The sequence below is a fragment of the Manis pentadactyla genome, chromosome 8 (genome assembly GCF_030020395.1).
Source record: "Manis pentadactyla isolate mManPen7 chromosome 8, mManPen7.hap1, whole genome shotgun sequence".
In the NCBI taxonomy this organism is placed as follows: Eukaryota; Metazoa; Chordata; class Mammalia; order Pholidota; family Manidae; genus Manis; species Manis pentadactyla.
Window position 1 is genome coordinate 125,114,487 of NC_080026.1, and position 17,643 is coordinate 125,132,129.

The 17,643-nt window shown below is 50.7% G+C and overlaps 1 protein-coding gene across 8 annotated transcripts in view; it reads right to left on the minus strand.

The window, feature by feature from the left end:
- The window catches only part of AFAP1L2 (actin filament associated protein 1 like 2), a 92,933-nt gene that overhangs the window by 20,651 nt on the left and 54,639 nt on the right, over positions 1-17,643 (minus strand). For all 8 annotated transcript variants that reach the window (XM_036898678.2, XM_036898676.2, XM_036898675.2 and 5 more), the window contains 4 exons: positions 15,093-15,221; positions 9,141-9,215; positions 7,833-7,927; positions 2,393-2,483 (listed from right to left, as the gene is read on the minus strand). In XM_036898678.2, coding sequence (XP_036754573.2) covers positions 2,393-2,483; positions 7,833-7,927; positions 9,141-9,192 — 238 coding nt within the window. In that variant the 5' untranslated portion in view covers positions 9,193-9,215; positions 15,093-15,221. The remainder of the gene's footprint in view (positions 1-2,392; positions 2,484-7,832; positions 7,928-9,140; positions 9,216-15,092; positions 15,222-17,643) is intronic.

Genomic DNA, 17,643 nt, shown 5'->3' on the forward strand with positions numbered 1-17,643 from the left:
TCACTTCTGGTTGGCACTTCTAAGAACTAGCTGGGTGCTCCACTCCCTCTCTGCAGAGAAGTGTGTGTGTGGCCTCAGAAGGCACGGAGCCCATACTGGCAGGAGCCTGGGTACCAAAACTACCTGCTGAGCGGTAATACCCACCTTGAACTGCTCTGTGAGAAGCAGATCTGTGTTGTGTTACTATAAACTAAAGCGGAGTTCATTTGTTACAGCAGCTACCGTTACGCCAGCAGGAGACGTCATCAAAGAGGTAGCTGATGTCTTGGGCAAGCAGGACCGCCCCTCGCATCTGCCATGCAGGCCATCAGTAGGGAGCCCACTAAGCTTCTACCTGCAGAGTGGAACCTGACCCAGCAGAGCCAAGTGGGGACAGTGCTGGTGAAGCAGGACAAGAATTCAAACAATGGGTCTTGGGCAGGAAGTCAGCAACATCGCTGTTGGCCAATGAACTAGACCAGGGGCCAGCACCCAGTGTCAGTCCTCTTGCTGCGCCCTGCATGCCCCATTACTCAGACAGGTACAGGGGACAACAGGTAGGAACTGAGTGCAGGCCGGCTGGTAATGCAGGTGAAGCCTGCTCTTTGTGGCAGGTGTGCCCAGTTCTCCCCAAGTCATCCTTGGTCCTTGTCCTGGCAGGAGAGGAAAGGCAACCAAGCATTTTCTTACTCACCTTGCTGTGCTCAAGCAGTCCCTGTGACGTCACTCACTGCCCCCCCCCACCCCGTCCCAGAGGCGAACACCAGGAAGGTTCCGTCCTTCTGACTACTTGCTTGTGCCCAGATGAAGGATCTGCCACACAAACAGGCCCCAGAGAGTGTCTGGGAGGCAGGCCCCGGCTGGCACAGGCCACCCTGAGAGAGCCGGGCTTCAGGTGCCCGGGGATGCTCACCATGGTGAGGCACCTCTCCCCACCTGCCAGACGCACCCTCAGCTCTGGTCTGAAATCTCAGCCTGCCTGGTCCCTCGGCTACACATCACATCTCAGTGGGTTCAAGTGAAGTGATGTCTGCCCACAAAGCCAGCCTCTTCGAATGGAAAAACGTAGTCTGAACAGGCCCTCACCTCCCACCCAGTTCCTGCCATTGGAGGCAATAGGTTAAGTGTGAAGAAAGGAGTCCAATCCGATGGGGCTCCGAGTGGCTGGTCCCCTCTCATCCCTGGTCCTGTTCTTCATGGAGCCAACAGCCCCTTTCAGGCACGTTCATTCCCACCAGCAAGGCTCCTCACCTCTTACATTTGCAAATTGCTTTATGGCTTTCAAAGACTTTCACTTACAAAGGAAGGAAAGAGAAGGAGGTAATAGGGGCAGAAAGGACCAGAGTTCAGCTGCCTGGGGAAAACAGGTCACAATGTTTTTCTTCCATAATGTTTGGGGCCTTTCTGGGTTCTTGGATCCCTAAACCAAGAACATTTCTTATCTGACATCCTCAGGCTGAGAGTCAGTGACCAAGGACAGAGGGCTCCAGCAGGAGCCCTGCCCCTGTAGCACAAGACATCTTTTTAGTACCTAAGTGAGGTCAGTCACTAAGTAACCTTCCACAGGCTTGCAGCCTCATTCAGAGAGAAGCAAAGTCCTCACCGTGTCCTGCGGCTGACTTCTACGTTCCCATCTCCTGTCTCTTCCCCTCCCCCTCCCCTGCTCCTACCACACTGGTCTCCTTGCTGTTCCTCAAAGATGCCAAGAGCTCTTCTGCCTCAGGGCCTTTGTATGTGCTGTGCTATCTGGAGAGTTCTTCCAGATCTCTGCCCCCACCCACTTCCCACTGCATTCAGGTATTAGCTCAAGGTCACCTATCAGAGATGCCTTCCTTTATCTAAAACAACACCCTCTCCTGCCCCAACCCAGCCCCTGCTGTTTTCCATCCTAACACTTTATCATCACCTGACACAAGCTGTGTTTATCTGCTGTCTGCTTTTTATCACAGAATCTGAGGGCTGTGACTGCTCTCCTGAGCAGGGCTGAGTGCCTGACTCCTAGAAATGTACTTGGCACACGATGGGACCACAGTAACCATTAGTTTAATGACTCTGGCTCAGCCTGACTCCACTGCCATTGTTTGCAAGGGCCTGGTAACCCTTAGCCAACACACCTGTCCCCATCACATTTCTGTGCTAACTCCAGCAACACCCAGGTGGGAACACCAAGAGCATGAGGCACAGTGAACTGGCTCATTGAGGGCCATCCCAAGCCCCTCCTTGCAGGGGAGCTGGGTCTGCAGGAGGTCTCTGTAGAATGTCAGAGCAGAAGCTCAGTGCTCTATGGCCAGCTTGCAATTCAGACCACACTCTCTGGGAATAACAGCCCAGGCTGCTCTCTGCTCCGAGCACCAGCATCTGTGCTGGAAGTACTGGACCCCCCCCATGCCCCAGCCCTGGCCCCAGGATGTACCATTGAGGGATGTGTCATATGGCTCAGCCTCTTCATAGTAACCCTCTGGAGACTCCGTCTTTGGGATGGAGAGTTGTTTCTGTTCTGGAATCTGTGGTATGAACAAATAAACACTTTCAGATATGATACACTGGGAACAACTTGGAATTAACCCTTCGGGTGGAAGAATGGGGAAGTGTAAGAGGAAGAAATGCCTGGCTGGACTTCCAGCAAGTTGGGACAGAGAACATGGAATACCATGACTCCCATCAGCCACTCTGTCCATACTGTGTGGTTTGCATCCAGTGGAGGGCTGTAGGTGTGCTGCTTAACTTCTCCAAGCCTCTGTCCTCTCCTCTGCAAAACAAGGCCCAAACCGCCCTCCCACCCCATACGTGAAACAGCATCGTGCATGTGACTGTAATGCACACAAAGATCTGGACAGGCTGTTGTGGTCACTATTATAGCATCCAAACAGCATATACCTTCTAAAAAGGTTAAGAGCTAATCAAAGGCACATGGGGTATGACCACGTTTCTAAATCCTAGACTTTTATAGCAGTAAGTTCATTTGTTCATTCATTCAGCAGATACTGGATGACTTCTGTGACCTAACTGCAAGGGACGCATCCAGAGGCTCAGGAGTCAGTCTGCAGAAGGACTTAACTAGGTAGTGAATGTTCCAGCTCCTGATCAAGTGCAGCCCTGCGAGCAGGGCTGTAACAGGAAAGGTCACATTTCTCTGGGAACCAGGAGGGTCTGAGGAACACTTAGGACCTGGAGGACAGGATCTTTGAGTTGAGTCTCAAAGGGGACACTGAGCTGGTTATTGGACAAAAGGGTGAATGAGCACAATTTGAGTAGAATAAAGAACATATGCAACTGTGAAGAAGCAGGGAGCAGGAAGTCATTCTCTATTCCTCCATTATTCCACCTGTAAAATGGGCACCAGACTATTAAAATAACCTTATAAGCAATAGCAGGGAGAAAAAATAAGTAGACTATTGCATGAATATTATATTATACAGGTCATAAATATGTCAGCAGCCATCCACAAGAGTCCCAAGTGTCTTTCTGAATCATGAAACCCCTGAGGACAAGTAAGAACCTTCATGATGAGCTGAGAACAGAGACGGTGAAATCTGAAGTGCGCTCTCACTCCTGGATTTGAAAAGTCCTTGCGCTGGGAGTTCCACGTGAGGCACAGGCCTCGGCCTCCAGGGAGCTTCAGATGAAAGCGGTGGAAAGCCCTTCAGGTGAAGGGGTGGGGGGGGGGGATGGAAGAGGAGGCAGCCAGTGGATGGACTGCACTGGGTCCTGAGCTCAGACAGACTCCGGCCCTGGAGAATGCCCTGCCCTGCCTGCAGGGGAGGGATCTAGACCCTGCCTTGGAAAATGAGCTTATTTTAGGGACCTATGACAGAGCTCCCCTAGTCCTGGCCCACAAGAGGTGGGACCGCAGTCAGCCTGGGCTCGGGGTCCCTGCGGGACGGTACTCCACATGCAGTGCAAGCATGACGACCCTGGCCTCCCCCACAGCAGGGCGATGCTCCTGCGGCCACCCCACCAAAACTGGGGTCCCCGGAGCCACGTCCTGCGGTTTGGTGCCTAGAGTCTGTGTGGACGCTGGAGTGAATGTAACTGGGTTTGAATTGGGCTTGAGGACTCCATGGCTTTCCTGTGGGCGTGTGGCAGCCTCTCTGACCCTTGCTTTCCCTCTCTCCAATGCAGGAATAGAGCGAGGGTTGTCTAGAGGATTCATCGGTAAGACAAAGCGTGACAGTGCTTTCCCGGGGCCTGGCCCATCACACATACAAGGAGGCTCCTGTCTGCGCAGTCGGGGTGCCCTCCACGACCCAGGGATCTGCGGGAACCAGGTGACTGGACTGCTGTGCAACAGGCTGAGCCAGGGCTACATGAAGAGGGTCAGCAGAGGCCGGGCCACAACCTTCTAACATCACCTGGCCTCACACCAAGACAGCTGATAGGAGCCCCAGAGGCAGGCTCCCAACAGCGTTTAGCGGCGGCAGGTGAAACACCAACACGCAGGAAGGAGCAGAATAATCTGCGCATTTCCTGAACAGCCCCACTGCTGCTGCCCTGGGGCTGCAGATGTGGCTGTTAATGGGAACGGCTGTGCGTGGCACTGCAGGCCAGACTCCTTCCTAAGGGTGAGGATGTGTACTTGCACACAGTGCACACAGTCAGTAGCTGCTAGTTGGTGACCTTTCACCTTTGCTGCCATAGGCCTGGCAAGACGTCTCTGTTCCTCTCAACCCCTCCTGGCCCTTGGCCAGCCTGAGCGACCCAGCGGGGGTCCTCTGAGAGCCGGCTTCCCGGGGCCTGAGGTGAGAGCGTCTCCTCACCTGGGCAGCTGCACGGCCTCCGCACACGGGTCCTGGGGCTCCCGCTGCCCAAGCTGGGCCCCCAGTTCCAGCCGCCAAGAGGCCAGCAGGCAGGGCTGGGACCCCTCTCCCAGGGAGGTGAGTGCTCTCTGGCGATAAGCTCTAAGCACCCAAGATCTGGCGCTGGTCTGGTCCCTGTGGTTAGGGCAGCGGGGGAATGAGCCTTTCTGCAGGAGCTGCTCATGGTCATTACCACCTGGGAGGCACGGTGGAGGGGCGTTTACGAGTCTCCCAAGCCTCTCACTGTAAAATAGCCTGTTAAGTGAATCTACTGGGAGAAGCAGTAGAGGGCAGTGGTAGGAATACAACCTCCAGGGCTAGGGTTCAAATCCTAACACTGGCACATCCAAGCTGTGTGACCCTGGGCAACTTACTTGGCCTCTCTGGGCCTCAGTTCCCCATTGTAAAAGGGAGAAAGTAAGAAGTGTCACATGGGGTTGCTGTAAGGATTATACTGTGCTCTGCCCTGTTAAATACCCAATAAATATTAGCTTTTACTAAACTAAAAAGCATACATCAATCACAGGAGAAAAGTTTGGTGGAGGAAGAAAAGATGCCCTGGGGAGACAGAGACGTCTGGGCTCCACCAAGCTTATATGCAAGTTCAGCCTTGTTAAAAAAGGCAGCAGTTCCACCTTCAAGGCTGTCAGGGCCAAAGATAAGTGCCAGGGTCAAGTTAAAGGATAAAATGGTTTACACAACAATCCAAAAGAAAGCCACATAATCACACAAATACAATGGCCCATTTTCAGGGATCAAGGGAATAGGAGATCCAAACTTCCCAGAGGTAAGAATAAAGGGCTGCTTGTATAATTCCTGTCGTGGTGGTGATGCTGCAGGCTGTGAACATTACATGAAAATGGAGAAGAGACGTGGCCTCAGGCCTGAAATAATGTTCTGAGGGATCGAAGGGTCAGGGAAGCAGGCCACCCTGCCCAGACCAATTGGCTTGAGGTCTGCAAACTTCTGTGAGGGCCACACAGTGAGGACTCCCAGATCTGCAGGCCACTCATGGTCTCTCGGCACAGCGATTCTGCTTTGCAGCTGAGGCGCACAATCTCCCATGGCTAATACGTCACTGAAAAGTGTGGCTGTGTTCCAGTAAAAACTCATTTACAAAAGCAGGTGGCTGTGGTCCCCGGGGGCTGTAGTTTGCCAATTGTGACTTAGATTAGACAGGAGAGCTGAAGAGGAGGTGTGGCTCAGGTGCCCTGAGGCGCCCCTGCAGTTCTGAGCAACCAGCTGCAGTGCACACTAGGGAAGGTTCCCGAGTGGTGGATGGCAGATGCAGCCGGACACATGGTGGCACTTGCTAAAGGCACCCTCCCTTAGCTCCCACTCCCATTACCCTCAGCATCCTGAGCACTGTGGCCCTGGGCACATGATGTGACAACCATGGTGACATCCTTTCGTGGAGTAGCTGTTTCCCCCCAAAAGCAATTCATCTAAGACCAGTGCCAACGTATGTTCAGGCCTCAAAGGGGAGATGGGGTGGAGGCGGCCATGCTAGCCAGGAGCATGAACACGGCCAGCAAACATCTGTTTCTCCTACAGTGACCACAGCACCTGGCGGTACAGACAGCAGCCTGGAGGTGCCACAGCTGCGTGAGTCACTGGCCACACCCACGAGGTTGCTCCAGACCCCGGCTGCCCCTTCCGTGGCTGGACGGGTCTGCTATCCGCTGATTCTGTGGGGGATGGAAGGGGACCCAAGCCACCAAAGAGAGAATCAGGACATCCTAAAGGACGGAGGCCAAACTGCTGGCCCGGCCACAGGCACTGAGGAGGACCCCAGGCAGACATCCAGCTTCTGCTGCGGCCACAGCCAGCAGTGAGCAGGCATTCGGGTGGACAAGCCACCGTGGCACTCTGAAGCTCTGGAGTCGGGGTAGGAGCGGGTACGGTCTCCTCAATCTGAGGAACAGAGGTCACGGGGTCACCCCAGGCTCACGCTGCCACGCTCCCACCGTGCATCCGCCTACTGCAGCTGCTGCTCCGCTTCTCCTCCCTCAGAGCCAGAAGACACAGCTGTTCGCTGCTCCGCCTGAAGCCACTCCTCTGGGGGCCCTGGACTGACGGTTATGGCTGCTTCAGCCAGACGACCAGAGAGGCAGCGTGAGGGAGAGCAGAACCGTGGGTGCGCAGGAGGGAGGCAAGAACCTGGTGTGTGCCAGGCCCTTCCTCACTCCACATCAGGAAGCCCCATGGGGTGGGAGGGACCCTTTGTAAGCATGAGGGGGTAGCCGCTCAGGTGTGGCGGTCACCAGCATCGTCGGCACGGCGGGGCACCCAGGACCTCGGGCTCAGCCCATCAAGCCTCATCTGGCCTGAGACGGAGTCCCGCCAGCTGTCACCCAGCTTGAGGGGCCTCGTGCAGTGTGACACTGTCCTCGCGCCCCGCCCACTGCGAGAGCAGCCCGAGGAAGCCCGCTGCCCTCAGGAGGGCATGAATGGTGAAGGCTGCCCTGGGGCTGGGACCCTCGAGTGTGACCTGAGCCCACAGGCCTGGTGGTGAATGGCTCGGTGGGAGCTCAGTGACCATGATGTCCCCCAGCTTCCTGCTGGTGCTGACCCCCCGGGCACCCGCAGGAATCCTTCCCACTTCATGCCTCATATCATTCTAGGGAACCTCCCCAGTCCAGCCTTAGAGAAGAAAGAACTTAGTTCAAATTCTGGCTGTGTCCCTGGAAGCAGGTAGTGCAGTGTGGTATGATTTACATTTGTAGACGTTCACTGTGACCACAGCTAGACAAGGCCCTGCTCACATGGTGCTACCTAAAGGGCCAGGTGTGACCTCAGACACATGGTGGCACTTGCTAAAGGCACCCTCCCTTAGCTCCCACTCCCATTACCCTCAGCATCCTGAGCACTGTCACCCTGGGCACATGATGTTACCTGCGGGCAGGCGTCACTTTGCTCTCTGTCCTCCAGTGCCCTGCCCCATGCCCTGCACACAACAGGTGTTTAGACAAGGCTAGATGCTTGGTGGATTGATACCTGTGAAAACAGGTAAAAGTTTATGGTACCCAAGCCAGGAAATCAGGGGCCAACACTTACGATCTTGGGTGCTGGGAGGTCCGGAAGACCCTTCTGAGGGGCTGAGGACTGCTGGTTGGGCTCCCCATTGGTCAGTGGGTTCTGCTCCTCGGGCGCTATGGGCATAAGCAGAAGAAGGCTTTGGTGAGGGGTGCCCAGCCTCACAGTGGGGCTCGCTACCCAGGAGTGTCTGGTCACACATGCCCAAGAGTTCTACTTGGGCAGGTGTTAATTACCCAGCCAGGCAGTCCCAAGAGCCAGTGTTGTTTTTCCTCCAAGAATAGGGCACCGTGGTGCCCTAGCCACAGGCGGATTCCTCAGAAGGAACTGGTTTGGGGTTGCTGGCAGGCTCTGCACCTTCTTCTCCACCTGTCCCATGCCAAAAATGGCCTGGCCACAGACTTCAGCAGGCTGCGGCTGCCCTGCAGTCACTATATTGAGCTGCCCTCAGCACCGACCCTGTGATTACAGCTCTTTCCACCCCAGTTTCCCCGGAAGGCAAATGACCCTGGGCCCAGTGACTGCCTTCCTGCAGATGAGTTTTGCTGAGCCCCAGGCTGAGACTGGGACAGGAGGTGGCAGAGCCACAGTGAAGAACTTGGCCACCAACCTTCTTTGTGCTTTTAAGGAAGAGACACAAAATGCTTTCTGAGCCTGAGAGACAGGCGCAGGCAGGTCTGAGCCCAGGGCTTTGCTGGCTGATATTATGAAGCCAAGCTTTGAATGGGACTGAGTGCTCTGGGGTGCTGTGCCCCCACCTCTTACTGAGCCTCTGCATTTGACTCTCAGGCTTGGGAGTGGGAGACAGGGCTTCTAGCCCTCCTTCGTCTGCAACTAGGCAGCTTCCAGTGGAAGATAAAACGTTCTGCCGAGAGAGCACCTTTGCACAAAAACTGACAATTAAGACAGTTGCTGACATCACCACATCCTCCTCCCATCACCCTCAGCATGCATAAAGTCCAGGCTTCTATCAAAAGACATAAAGCTGGAGCTGTGGGATCAGCACGCCACACAGCTGCTTTCTTAGACAATCTGAATTATGACTTCCTATTCCTGGACTACTGCTGGGAAAAGCTGAGAGATTTTAGGGACAGATTCCTTATCCACTAAACGGCTGCGAGACCTTTAAGAGGCAAGAGGTGGCCTGATGAATTATCCCAAAATATATCAACCCAAAATATCATCTACCAAAATGCAACTTCCAAAAATAACTCTGCTGGGCCTGTCTGTGGTGCTGGCTGGGAAGAGGGCGGTGTGGCACAGGACCAAGGCTTGTACCTTTCCCACTCCCAGGGGCTGGCCATGCCATCAGCAGTCCCAGCCCTGTACCTTTGTCCTGGGACTTGGCATTCGGTGGCTTGTTGACCGTCACTTTGTTCATATAAATGTATTCCTCATCAGAATCTGCAGAGGGAGGATGCAAGACACAGGCTTCATGTGATTTCATGAAGGGCTAGGGCTTCTAGAGAGAAACAGTACCTCCCCACCCCCACCCCGAGACACTGTCATCAGCTTGGGATCCACAAAAAGCACACAGCATTTTGAGCTGATTGAAAGAGTCCATTATAGAGCTGACAGATTTCCAAAAAAAGAAATGTCAAATTGCTGAATGTGAGTTTTCTGGTCCTATGGGAGCTGTGGTGGGGGTGTGGAGGGGAGGGTATAGAAGGATAGCTTTAGGAATAAAAGCCTTAAGTAAAAAGCTTGAAGCACCCATACCTCAAAGATCCGCCTCCTATTCTACCAAGCTCTGGGTTTTCTAGCATTTTATTTAAATAGTAAAACATTTCCTATCAGTATTCTCACTCTCATCTGAGTTACCTGCAGGCTAATCAGAGTGCTGTCCGTGTAAGATAGGTCCATGGAGGGTCTTGTAGTTCCCAGGCCCACAGGTGGGGAGCCACTGAGGTGTGGGCATCTGAGACAATTAGGTGTGGGCATCTGAGACAGCCAAATCCTGAGCTCTGGGTCTGATGGGGAGAATGTGCTGGGAATTGGAATCGGAGCGCCGCTAGCCACGTGCTCTATGCTGTAGGCTGTACACAGCAGTGGCACAGCCCTTCCCCTGCTTTAGAAGTACTTCAACGCAGGTTGCTCCCGTTCCAGTGTTTGTCTGGGCAGAGAAAGGCTAGTCTCCTAACACTTGCTCAGTTTCTAATGCCCCAAGGCCTCTATCTTCAGATGACACAGACGAAGTTCACGCCACTGCTTCTCCTCTCAAAAATCCTCCTGCATTTCTTCTGTGGCCCTTAATTGGCATTTCCTAGAAGCCTGTGGCTGATAAATCCCAGTGGCTGGAGGCTGTGTCACTGAGCCAAGGGACCCACTTCAAACCCCTGGCGAAGGAGGCAGTTCAGTGTCAGTCAGTTCCACACCACGGGCCACCCAGACTCCTGCCAAGAGGCCCACAAAAACAGAGCCGTTACAACCCAGAGGAACAGGAGGAAGATAGGGCCTTCTGCCGTCAGCCTACAGAAATGCCACCCCAGTGCCCGGCCCTGCCAGGACCAGTCAGCAAAGTCACCCCTGCACCAAGGGCAGTGTCAGTGTATTGGTGGGGGGCGGGGTGAGGAAGAGTGAGTTCCAAACATAGGCACAACTGCGTACTTCCACCAGGACTACAGCGGCTGGGTCAGCACCTCCTCCACAGCAGGGCACCGGGGAAGCGCTCAGCCGGCGGGAGGCAGAAGATACCCGGTTCTCAGCCAAGCTCTGCCATTAATGGTGTAATTCTGAGCAAAACACCTGACCTGTGTGCCTTGATTTTCTTGTCTGCATAGTATGGAAAACAATGATGATGAAGCATTGCCTGTTTCTACCTAACAAAATTCAAATATTAGGTAATTTGAAAAAGTAAGATACCCTTATAACTAACAAAAATTAAAAATGACAGCCTAAGACATGGGAAATAACTCAGAGACTCAAAAATAGGAAATGCTGAAATAAATCATGGCCCTTCACCATATGGACTAGCATTCACCTTCAAAAATAAATGAATTATTGGAGAGTGTGTAAACTGGCACAACAATTTTGTTGAGAGTAATTTAATTCTAAGTGTTCATATTCTTTAACCCAGCATTTCTACTGTCAGAAATGTATCCTGAAGATAAACTCCAGCATGGAAACAAAATTTTATTTGAGGATGTTCATTGCAATATTATGTGAGATTTTTTTTTTTTAGTAAAAAAAGAACAAGACTTAAAGCCTAATCCTAGGTTGATGGTTGGACAGTACTGTTCATCCGTCAGTGGTTATCACCCAACTGTGAAAAATAACAAAGTAGCTCCATGTCTGCTGTTTACTAAGATATGTAAGACTTACAGTGAAAGGATCATGTTTAAGAAGAGCAAAACAAGAAAAATTATGTGAACTGTCATCACATGGAGATGCACAGACAGCAATTCTAAATGTAAAAATACTGTAAAGCAGAATGCAGAGGCGATCCACAACTGCACGAAGATATTCAACACAGATTAAGATCAAAAAAGGAATCAAAGGAATGTAAATAGTGTTTAATGTTCATTTTATGTTTATTTCTTTTTTGGTGTGGTTGGGTAAGCCCCCCATCCCACACCCCACGAGATACTGTTATTGTTATAACTGTTGGACCCTGAGCCCAATGTTTCCTCCCCAGGCTGGTGATTTGCAAATTGCAGAGAAAACTCACAAGGCTGCCTCTCCTTCCTTGGGTGCTCTGCAAGCTGTGGTTGACTAGGTTTTGCTTCTCTGTGTTGCTAATCCAGTACCATTCAGGTTGGTAAATAAGAGGCTCCCAGACTATTCGCCATCCTGGGAAAAGCCCAGTGAACGTGGCCCTGGAAGGGGAGGCTGCTGAGCTGTCCCATGTCTGGGAGGCAGTAGCCGTGGGTTGGAGACCTTTGTATTATTTTCTCATTCATCTTCAGAAGTGCACTGAGCACCAGCATAGGTGCTGAATACAGCAGGGAATAAAACAGACATTGTCTCTGCCTTCATGAACCCAATGTGGGAGGTTGGGGGAGGCAGACCCAAATGGGACAGTTACACAGCTAAGTAGGAAATGATGACGGCCACAGGTAGGGTTGGAAAGGGGAGCTTGTTGTGCTCTGAGCTAGTCTGCAGAGCAGAGTCCTTCCCAGAAACTGTGAGGAGCAGGGAGAGAAGGGACATGGATTCTCTTTGCTGTGGTTGGACAGACAGAACATCTGAAGCTCTTCCTATCAGAGGGGCAGCCTATGAAACTCTCAGTCTCAGAGCAGGGTATTGGTGGCCCCACAGCTCTCAGGGGTCAAGGCAGGGACAAACAGCAGGTCCTGGATAAACAGACCTCAATCTCTGCCTTGATCTCACCATCCAGGCAAAAAGCAAAGAGAGGAAAAAACTTGTATTACAGTAATACAGCAGAAAATCTGAACACCCAAACGGGCAATTCCAACCGAAAAGCATAAGCATACACAGATGCTGATACTCAGATCGAAATGTGTGGGCATCAGCAGCTCAGCCAGGGTTAGACCACAGACTCTCAAAATGAGTAACCTGCTGTTACCTACAAGCCCCATCAGGCTGAGCTAATTTTCTGGAACATACACAGCGCGGTAGTCTTGGGAGGCTGAGAGGAAGATGAGTGCTTTAATTTCAGGGGCTTTGGAGTCTGTCCTGTGGAGCCCAGAAATCAACATGGTGCAGATTAATCTGGAACATGGGGAGATGAGGGGGGTATAATGGTTAGGGGTCCAAGCCCAGTTCGCCACTTACAGTCATGTGCCTTAAACAAGTGGCTTTCCAGGCCTCAGCTCCCTTGCTGGTAAGACAAGGATAACAACCAGGTGCTGTAATCCATGTCATTTCATATGTTAAACCCAATGCTAGGACACAGGAAGTGCCCCAAAAATGTTAGCTGCTGTTATAACCACTCTGCCATCAAAGAGGGTGCAAACATGACCAGAAGCTGACGTTCTCAAACAGTGGCTTATTAATAAGTGGGCATCAACCTTGGGAACAGAAGAGGCAGCCACAGGCCTTGGTATAGCTGTGCACATGGTGGTCTGGGTGGCACTCTGGGGACCATTCACACTGGGGCACCCCCTGGACTGTTCTCAGCAGCTCCTGAGGCCCAGCAAGTTGCAGTGACCAATGGTGGGGAAGGCCTGGCTTGAGAAGAGCAGAACTTATGAAGATCAAGGGTGAAACAGGTCCTCCTACATGAAGCTACCTAGTACATTAAACTGAAAAGGGACCCTACACAGGGGACTCTGATATAGTGGTGAGAACTAAGAACCAGAGGTGAGACCCCATCACAGAGGTGCTTTCCAATTCCCAACAGAGGTGTTCTTTGTCATTGAACATTCTCAAGTCAAAGCACATCTAAACGGTCTGGGGAGTGTGCGTTTTAAAGGTTTTCACTGATGAACCCTTCTGTGAGTGATTCATCCCTCCCCAACTCACCTTCTTTGTAATGTGGATTGCCCATTTGCCATTCCCACCTTTGATGTGCTGCTGACCAGCACTCATAGCAGGCCAGCATACGCTGACTACAAAGCCAGGAGTCTGGGAACCACTGGGTGGCTTGGAGAGCTGCAAAGGCAGGATGGGGCCCAAGGAAAACGACTCTGATGAAAGGCTACAGAGCTGGATGATTCCACCAGAAGAGAAGGCTGCCAGACATATAGCAACATGCTTCAGCTTGACAACATCTCTGTTATTCACAGCACAGAAACTAGTTCCACAGAGAACAAGGAAAAGGCAAAGGGACCCTGAAATATAGCCTGGAGGATGCAGGTTGGATGAAAGGGTGAATTCCTGACTGTGACGCAGAGCAGGCGCACTTCCCTTCTCTTCCCTGAATTTAGGCTGCTCCTGCTGCCATGCAGATGGATTAGATGCCCTCAGATGTCCTCTTACTGTCCCCAAACATCACTCCCAATTCTCAAACATCCAATACAAAAATATACTCAACTAAACTGTTATGATTTCACAAGAAAGCTTTTCTTTACAGAAAAAGAGAAAATCTGAATGTGCTAGATATGAAGCCTGTGTCTATAAGACTTGTACAAGAGTTTCCAGACTTGCCTTATTATTCACAAAAGCCCAAATCTGTGAACAATTTCCATGTCCATCAACAAGTGAATGGATAAGCAGATTTTGGTATATTCACAGAATGGAATACTTCTTAGCAATAAAAGCAACAAATTACTGACACATGGACAAATAGCATGGATGATCTCCTGAGCAAGTAGGGTACACACCATAGGATTCCACTCATATGAGGCTCTGCAGTGGGCAATGCTAACCTATGGTAGGAGAAATCACAAGGGTTACCTTGGGGTGGGCTGGAGAGAAATTCCCCGGAAAGTGACCAGAAAGAACTTCCTGGGATGAGGGAAATGTCCTCTGTCTCGTTTTTGATGGCAGGTACACAGATGTATACAGTTGTCAAAACTCACTGAACTGATAACTAAAGATCTATGTACTTGACTGTATATAAAATCTACCTCAGTAAAAAAAAAAAAATAGAAAAACAATGAACTCGGGGTTCTGTGATTTACAAAGTCTTAAAACTGTTTTCTTGCTTTCCCTTGGGCCATCTGACAGACACTGGCCAGGTTATTTAAACTCTCCAGGCCTCAGTTTCCCCATCTGTAATAAGAACACTAACCTCATAGGGTGTCTTGAAGATGAAACAAGTTAATACGTGTGCATATGGGAAGTACTCAAGCATTACTATTATATAACAACTTATTATCCCATCTCTACTTTCAACCAGGAAGGAAAAGTGCTTTGAAAACACTTTGTTTAAAACCTCACTCAAGGACTGCCGTGTTGAGTGTTCAGAGATTTCTGGGAGTCTCGTTCACATTGTATCACTCCCGCACTACTGTTCTGGGCTGAATTTTGTCCCCCCCAACGCCAAATTCATATGTTAAATCCTCAATATCTCAGAATGTGGCTGTATTTGGTGAAAGGGTCTTTAAAGAGGTAATTAACATTAAATGAGGCCTCTAGGGTGGTCCTGATCCAGAATGACTGGTACCCTTATAAGAGGAGACCTGGACACAGACATTCACAGAGAGAGAAGACAGTGTGAAGACCCAGGGAGATGACTGTTTACAAGCCAAGGAGGGGCCTCAGAAGGAACTATGCCTGCTGACACCTTGATCTTGGATTTCTGGCCTCTAGAACTGTGAGAAAATTAATTCCTGTTATTTAAGCCACCCAGTCTGTGGCATCTTGCTGTGGCAGCCCGAGCACACATACAGCCACTGCTCTGGTCCCACCGGGACCTGAGGCCCGGGCCACACTTACTGCTGCTCTTGGTATAACGCCGGAGGAGCTCGGCCAGGCCGCTCTTCTTCACCACCGCTGTGCTGCTCAGGCTCTCCTGGTCGAGAATCTTGAGGAAGGCGTCCAGCTCTGTCAGCAGCTGCTCCAGGGCTAGAGACAGAAAGCAGAAGAACCCTCAGAGCAGCTGCCTTCTCTCCAAAGGCCCAGCTCAGATACACCTCTGGAGCCCCTGGCAGCCTGCCATAGACTCGAGGGCCCAGAGGGTGAAGGGTTGGGGTGAGACCTGGCAGCACATGGAAGGCCTGGTTGAAAGGCAAATTCCCAGTGTCAGAGTAATGGGGAGAGGGAAACAGGCCCTCGGCTTGCAGATGGACCACCTCTGCCGAGGCTACAGGCCTCCCATTTGCTGGAGTAAAGTGGCTAAGGTGGCCCAGTGAATCCCATCAAAGTCTGGAGACAGGATTGTCTTCCTCAATAAAAGGTCAATCAGAACAGCTCAGAGTCTAGGGGACTTGAACACAGGTCAAACCTGCAACCATCAAAAGAAGTTCTGTGGCTGACTCGGTTGTTAATCCTTTCCCCAAGGATGGAGAAACAAAGGCACTCCAAGGAAATGAAACAGTGGTTATTTTGTTCCCGCAGAAGACTGGATGACCCATCAAAAGCCATGCTTGGACAGGCAAAGCCTTCCCCTGGGTTTCCTCAGTGGCTGGGTCACCTTCGCTGCCATTGAGTCCAGCATCACTCCCCAGCTAGTGAAGGGCTCTGGTCCCCAGGAGCAAAATACCAAATATAGCTTTCTCAAAGGCCCCCATTGCAGAAGCACTTGCCCATTTCTAGCTGGAGCCACCACGTAGAAATGCTAGTGCAGAAGGCAAGAGTCTAGGAGCGGGGCATTCACTGTTATCTTTGCTGTTATTATTTATGACCTAAATCTCTGCTAAGAACAAGACGCTCATTTGCTGATGGGTTCATCATCTCGGCTGCCCAGCTGGCTCTCCAGAACATGCTCATCGCAGCAGCCGGCTCCTCGAGGTTCTGAACAGTGCTTTCCAACCCTGGCTGCACTGGATCACCTGGAAAGCTTTTAAAAATCCCGATGCCCAAGCCACACCCCAGGCTGATTATCAGAACCTCTGGGAGTGGAATCCAGGAATCTGTAGTTCTTAAACCTCCTCAGGTAATTCCAGCATGCAGTCAACGCTGAGAACCACAGGTCTGAACACAGGGCCAGAGGCCATACCTGGAGGGTGCTGCTCCTAAAGATGGCAGGCAGAAGTCATGACCTCCCCTGGATCACCTGCTGCAGGAACCGAGGGGTCATGCGACCTCTCCAAGCTCGTTTCCTCACTGAAAACTGGAGACAATTACGCGGGCCCTGCCCATCCCACAGGGTTACTATGGATGACAAAGTCTCTGCAGCTCTCCACAGCTGAGCTTGTGAAATCATCATCATCTCTTCTCATCCTGATTCTTTTTCTCACCCCAAGCATCATGAATTACTCATATTCCCCACCAAGTAGCATTCCTCTCTAAGATCCCTTTAGAGAAAAAGCAAGAGCTTCCAATGTAACACTCCCTACCTTACCACGTAACAGAGAGGGGGGAAAGGAAGCCCACCTCCTCGGAGAAGCCTTCCCTAACCATGCTTTTCCAGATGAGATATTTCGTGTCATGTCCTAACTCAGCATCTAATTCCTGCCTTCATAGCCCTAATCGCAACTTATTAACAATATGAACATAAAATATTCTTAAAATAAAAATTGAAAGTAACTAAAATCAGCAATGAATAATATTAATGGTCCTATTTATCTTGCTCATTTTTTTTGATTTTTAAATTTTGATATCATTAATGTACAATTACTTGAACATTATGGTTACTAGACTCCCCCCATTATCAAGTCCCCCCCACATGCCCCATTACAGTCACTGTCCATCAGTGTAGTGAGATGCTATAGAATCACTACTTGTCTTCTCTGTATATACTATATACTGCCTTTCCCATGTCTCCCCCCCTACATTATGTGTGCTAATCGTAATGCCCTATTTTCCCCCTTATCCCTCCCTTCCCTCCCCCCATCCCCAGTCCCTTTCCCTTTGGTAACTGTTAGTCCATTCTTGGGTTCTGTGAGTCTGCTGCTGTTTTGTTCCTTCAGTTTTTTCTTTGTTCTTATGCTCCACATATGAGTGAAATCATTTGATACTTGTCTTTCTCTGCCCGGCTTATTTCACTGAGCATAATACCCTCTAGCTCCATCCATGTTGTTGCAAATGGTAGGATTTGTTTTCTTCTTATGGCTGAGCAATATTCCATTGTGTATATGTACCACATCTTCTTTATCCATTCATCTACTGATGGACACTTAGGTTGCTTCCAGTTCTTGGCTATTGTAAATAGTGCTGCGATAAACATAGGGGTGCATCTGTCTTTTTCAAACTGGGCTGCTGCATTCTTAGGGTAAATTCCTAGGAGTGGAATTCCTGGGTCAAATGGTATTTCTATTTTTAGTTTTTTGAGGACTTGTTCATTTTTAAGTTGTATGTCTATCTTTCTCACCCTTGTACAGTCTGT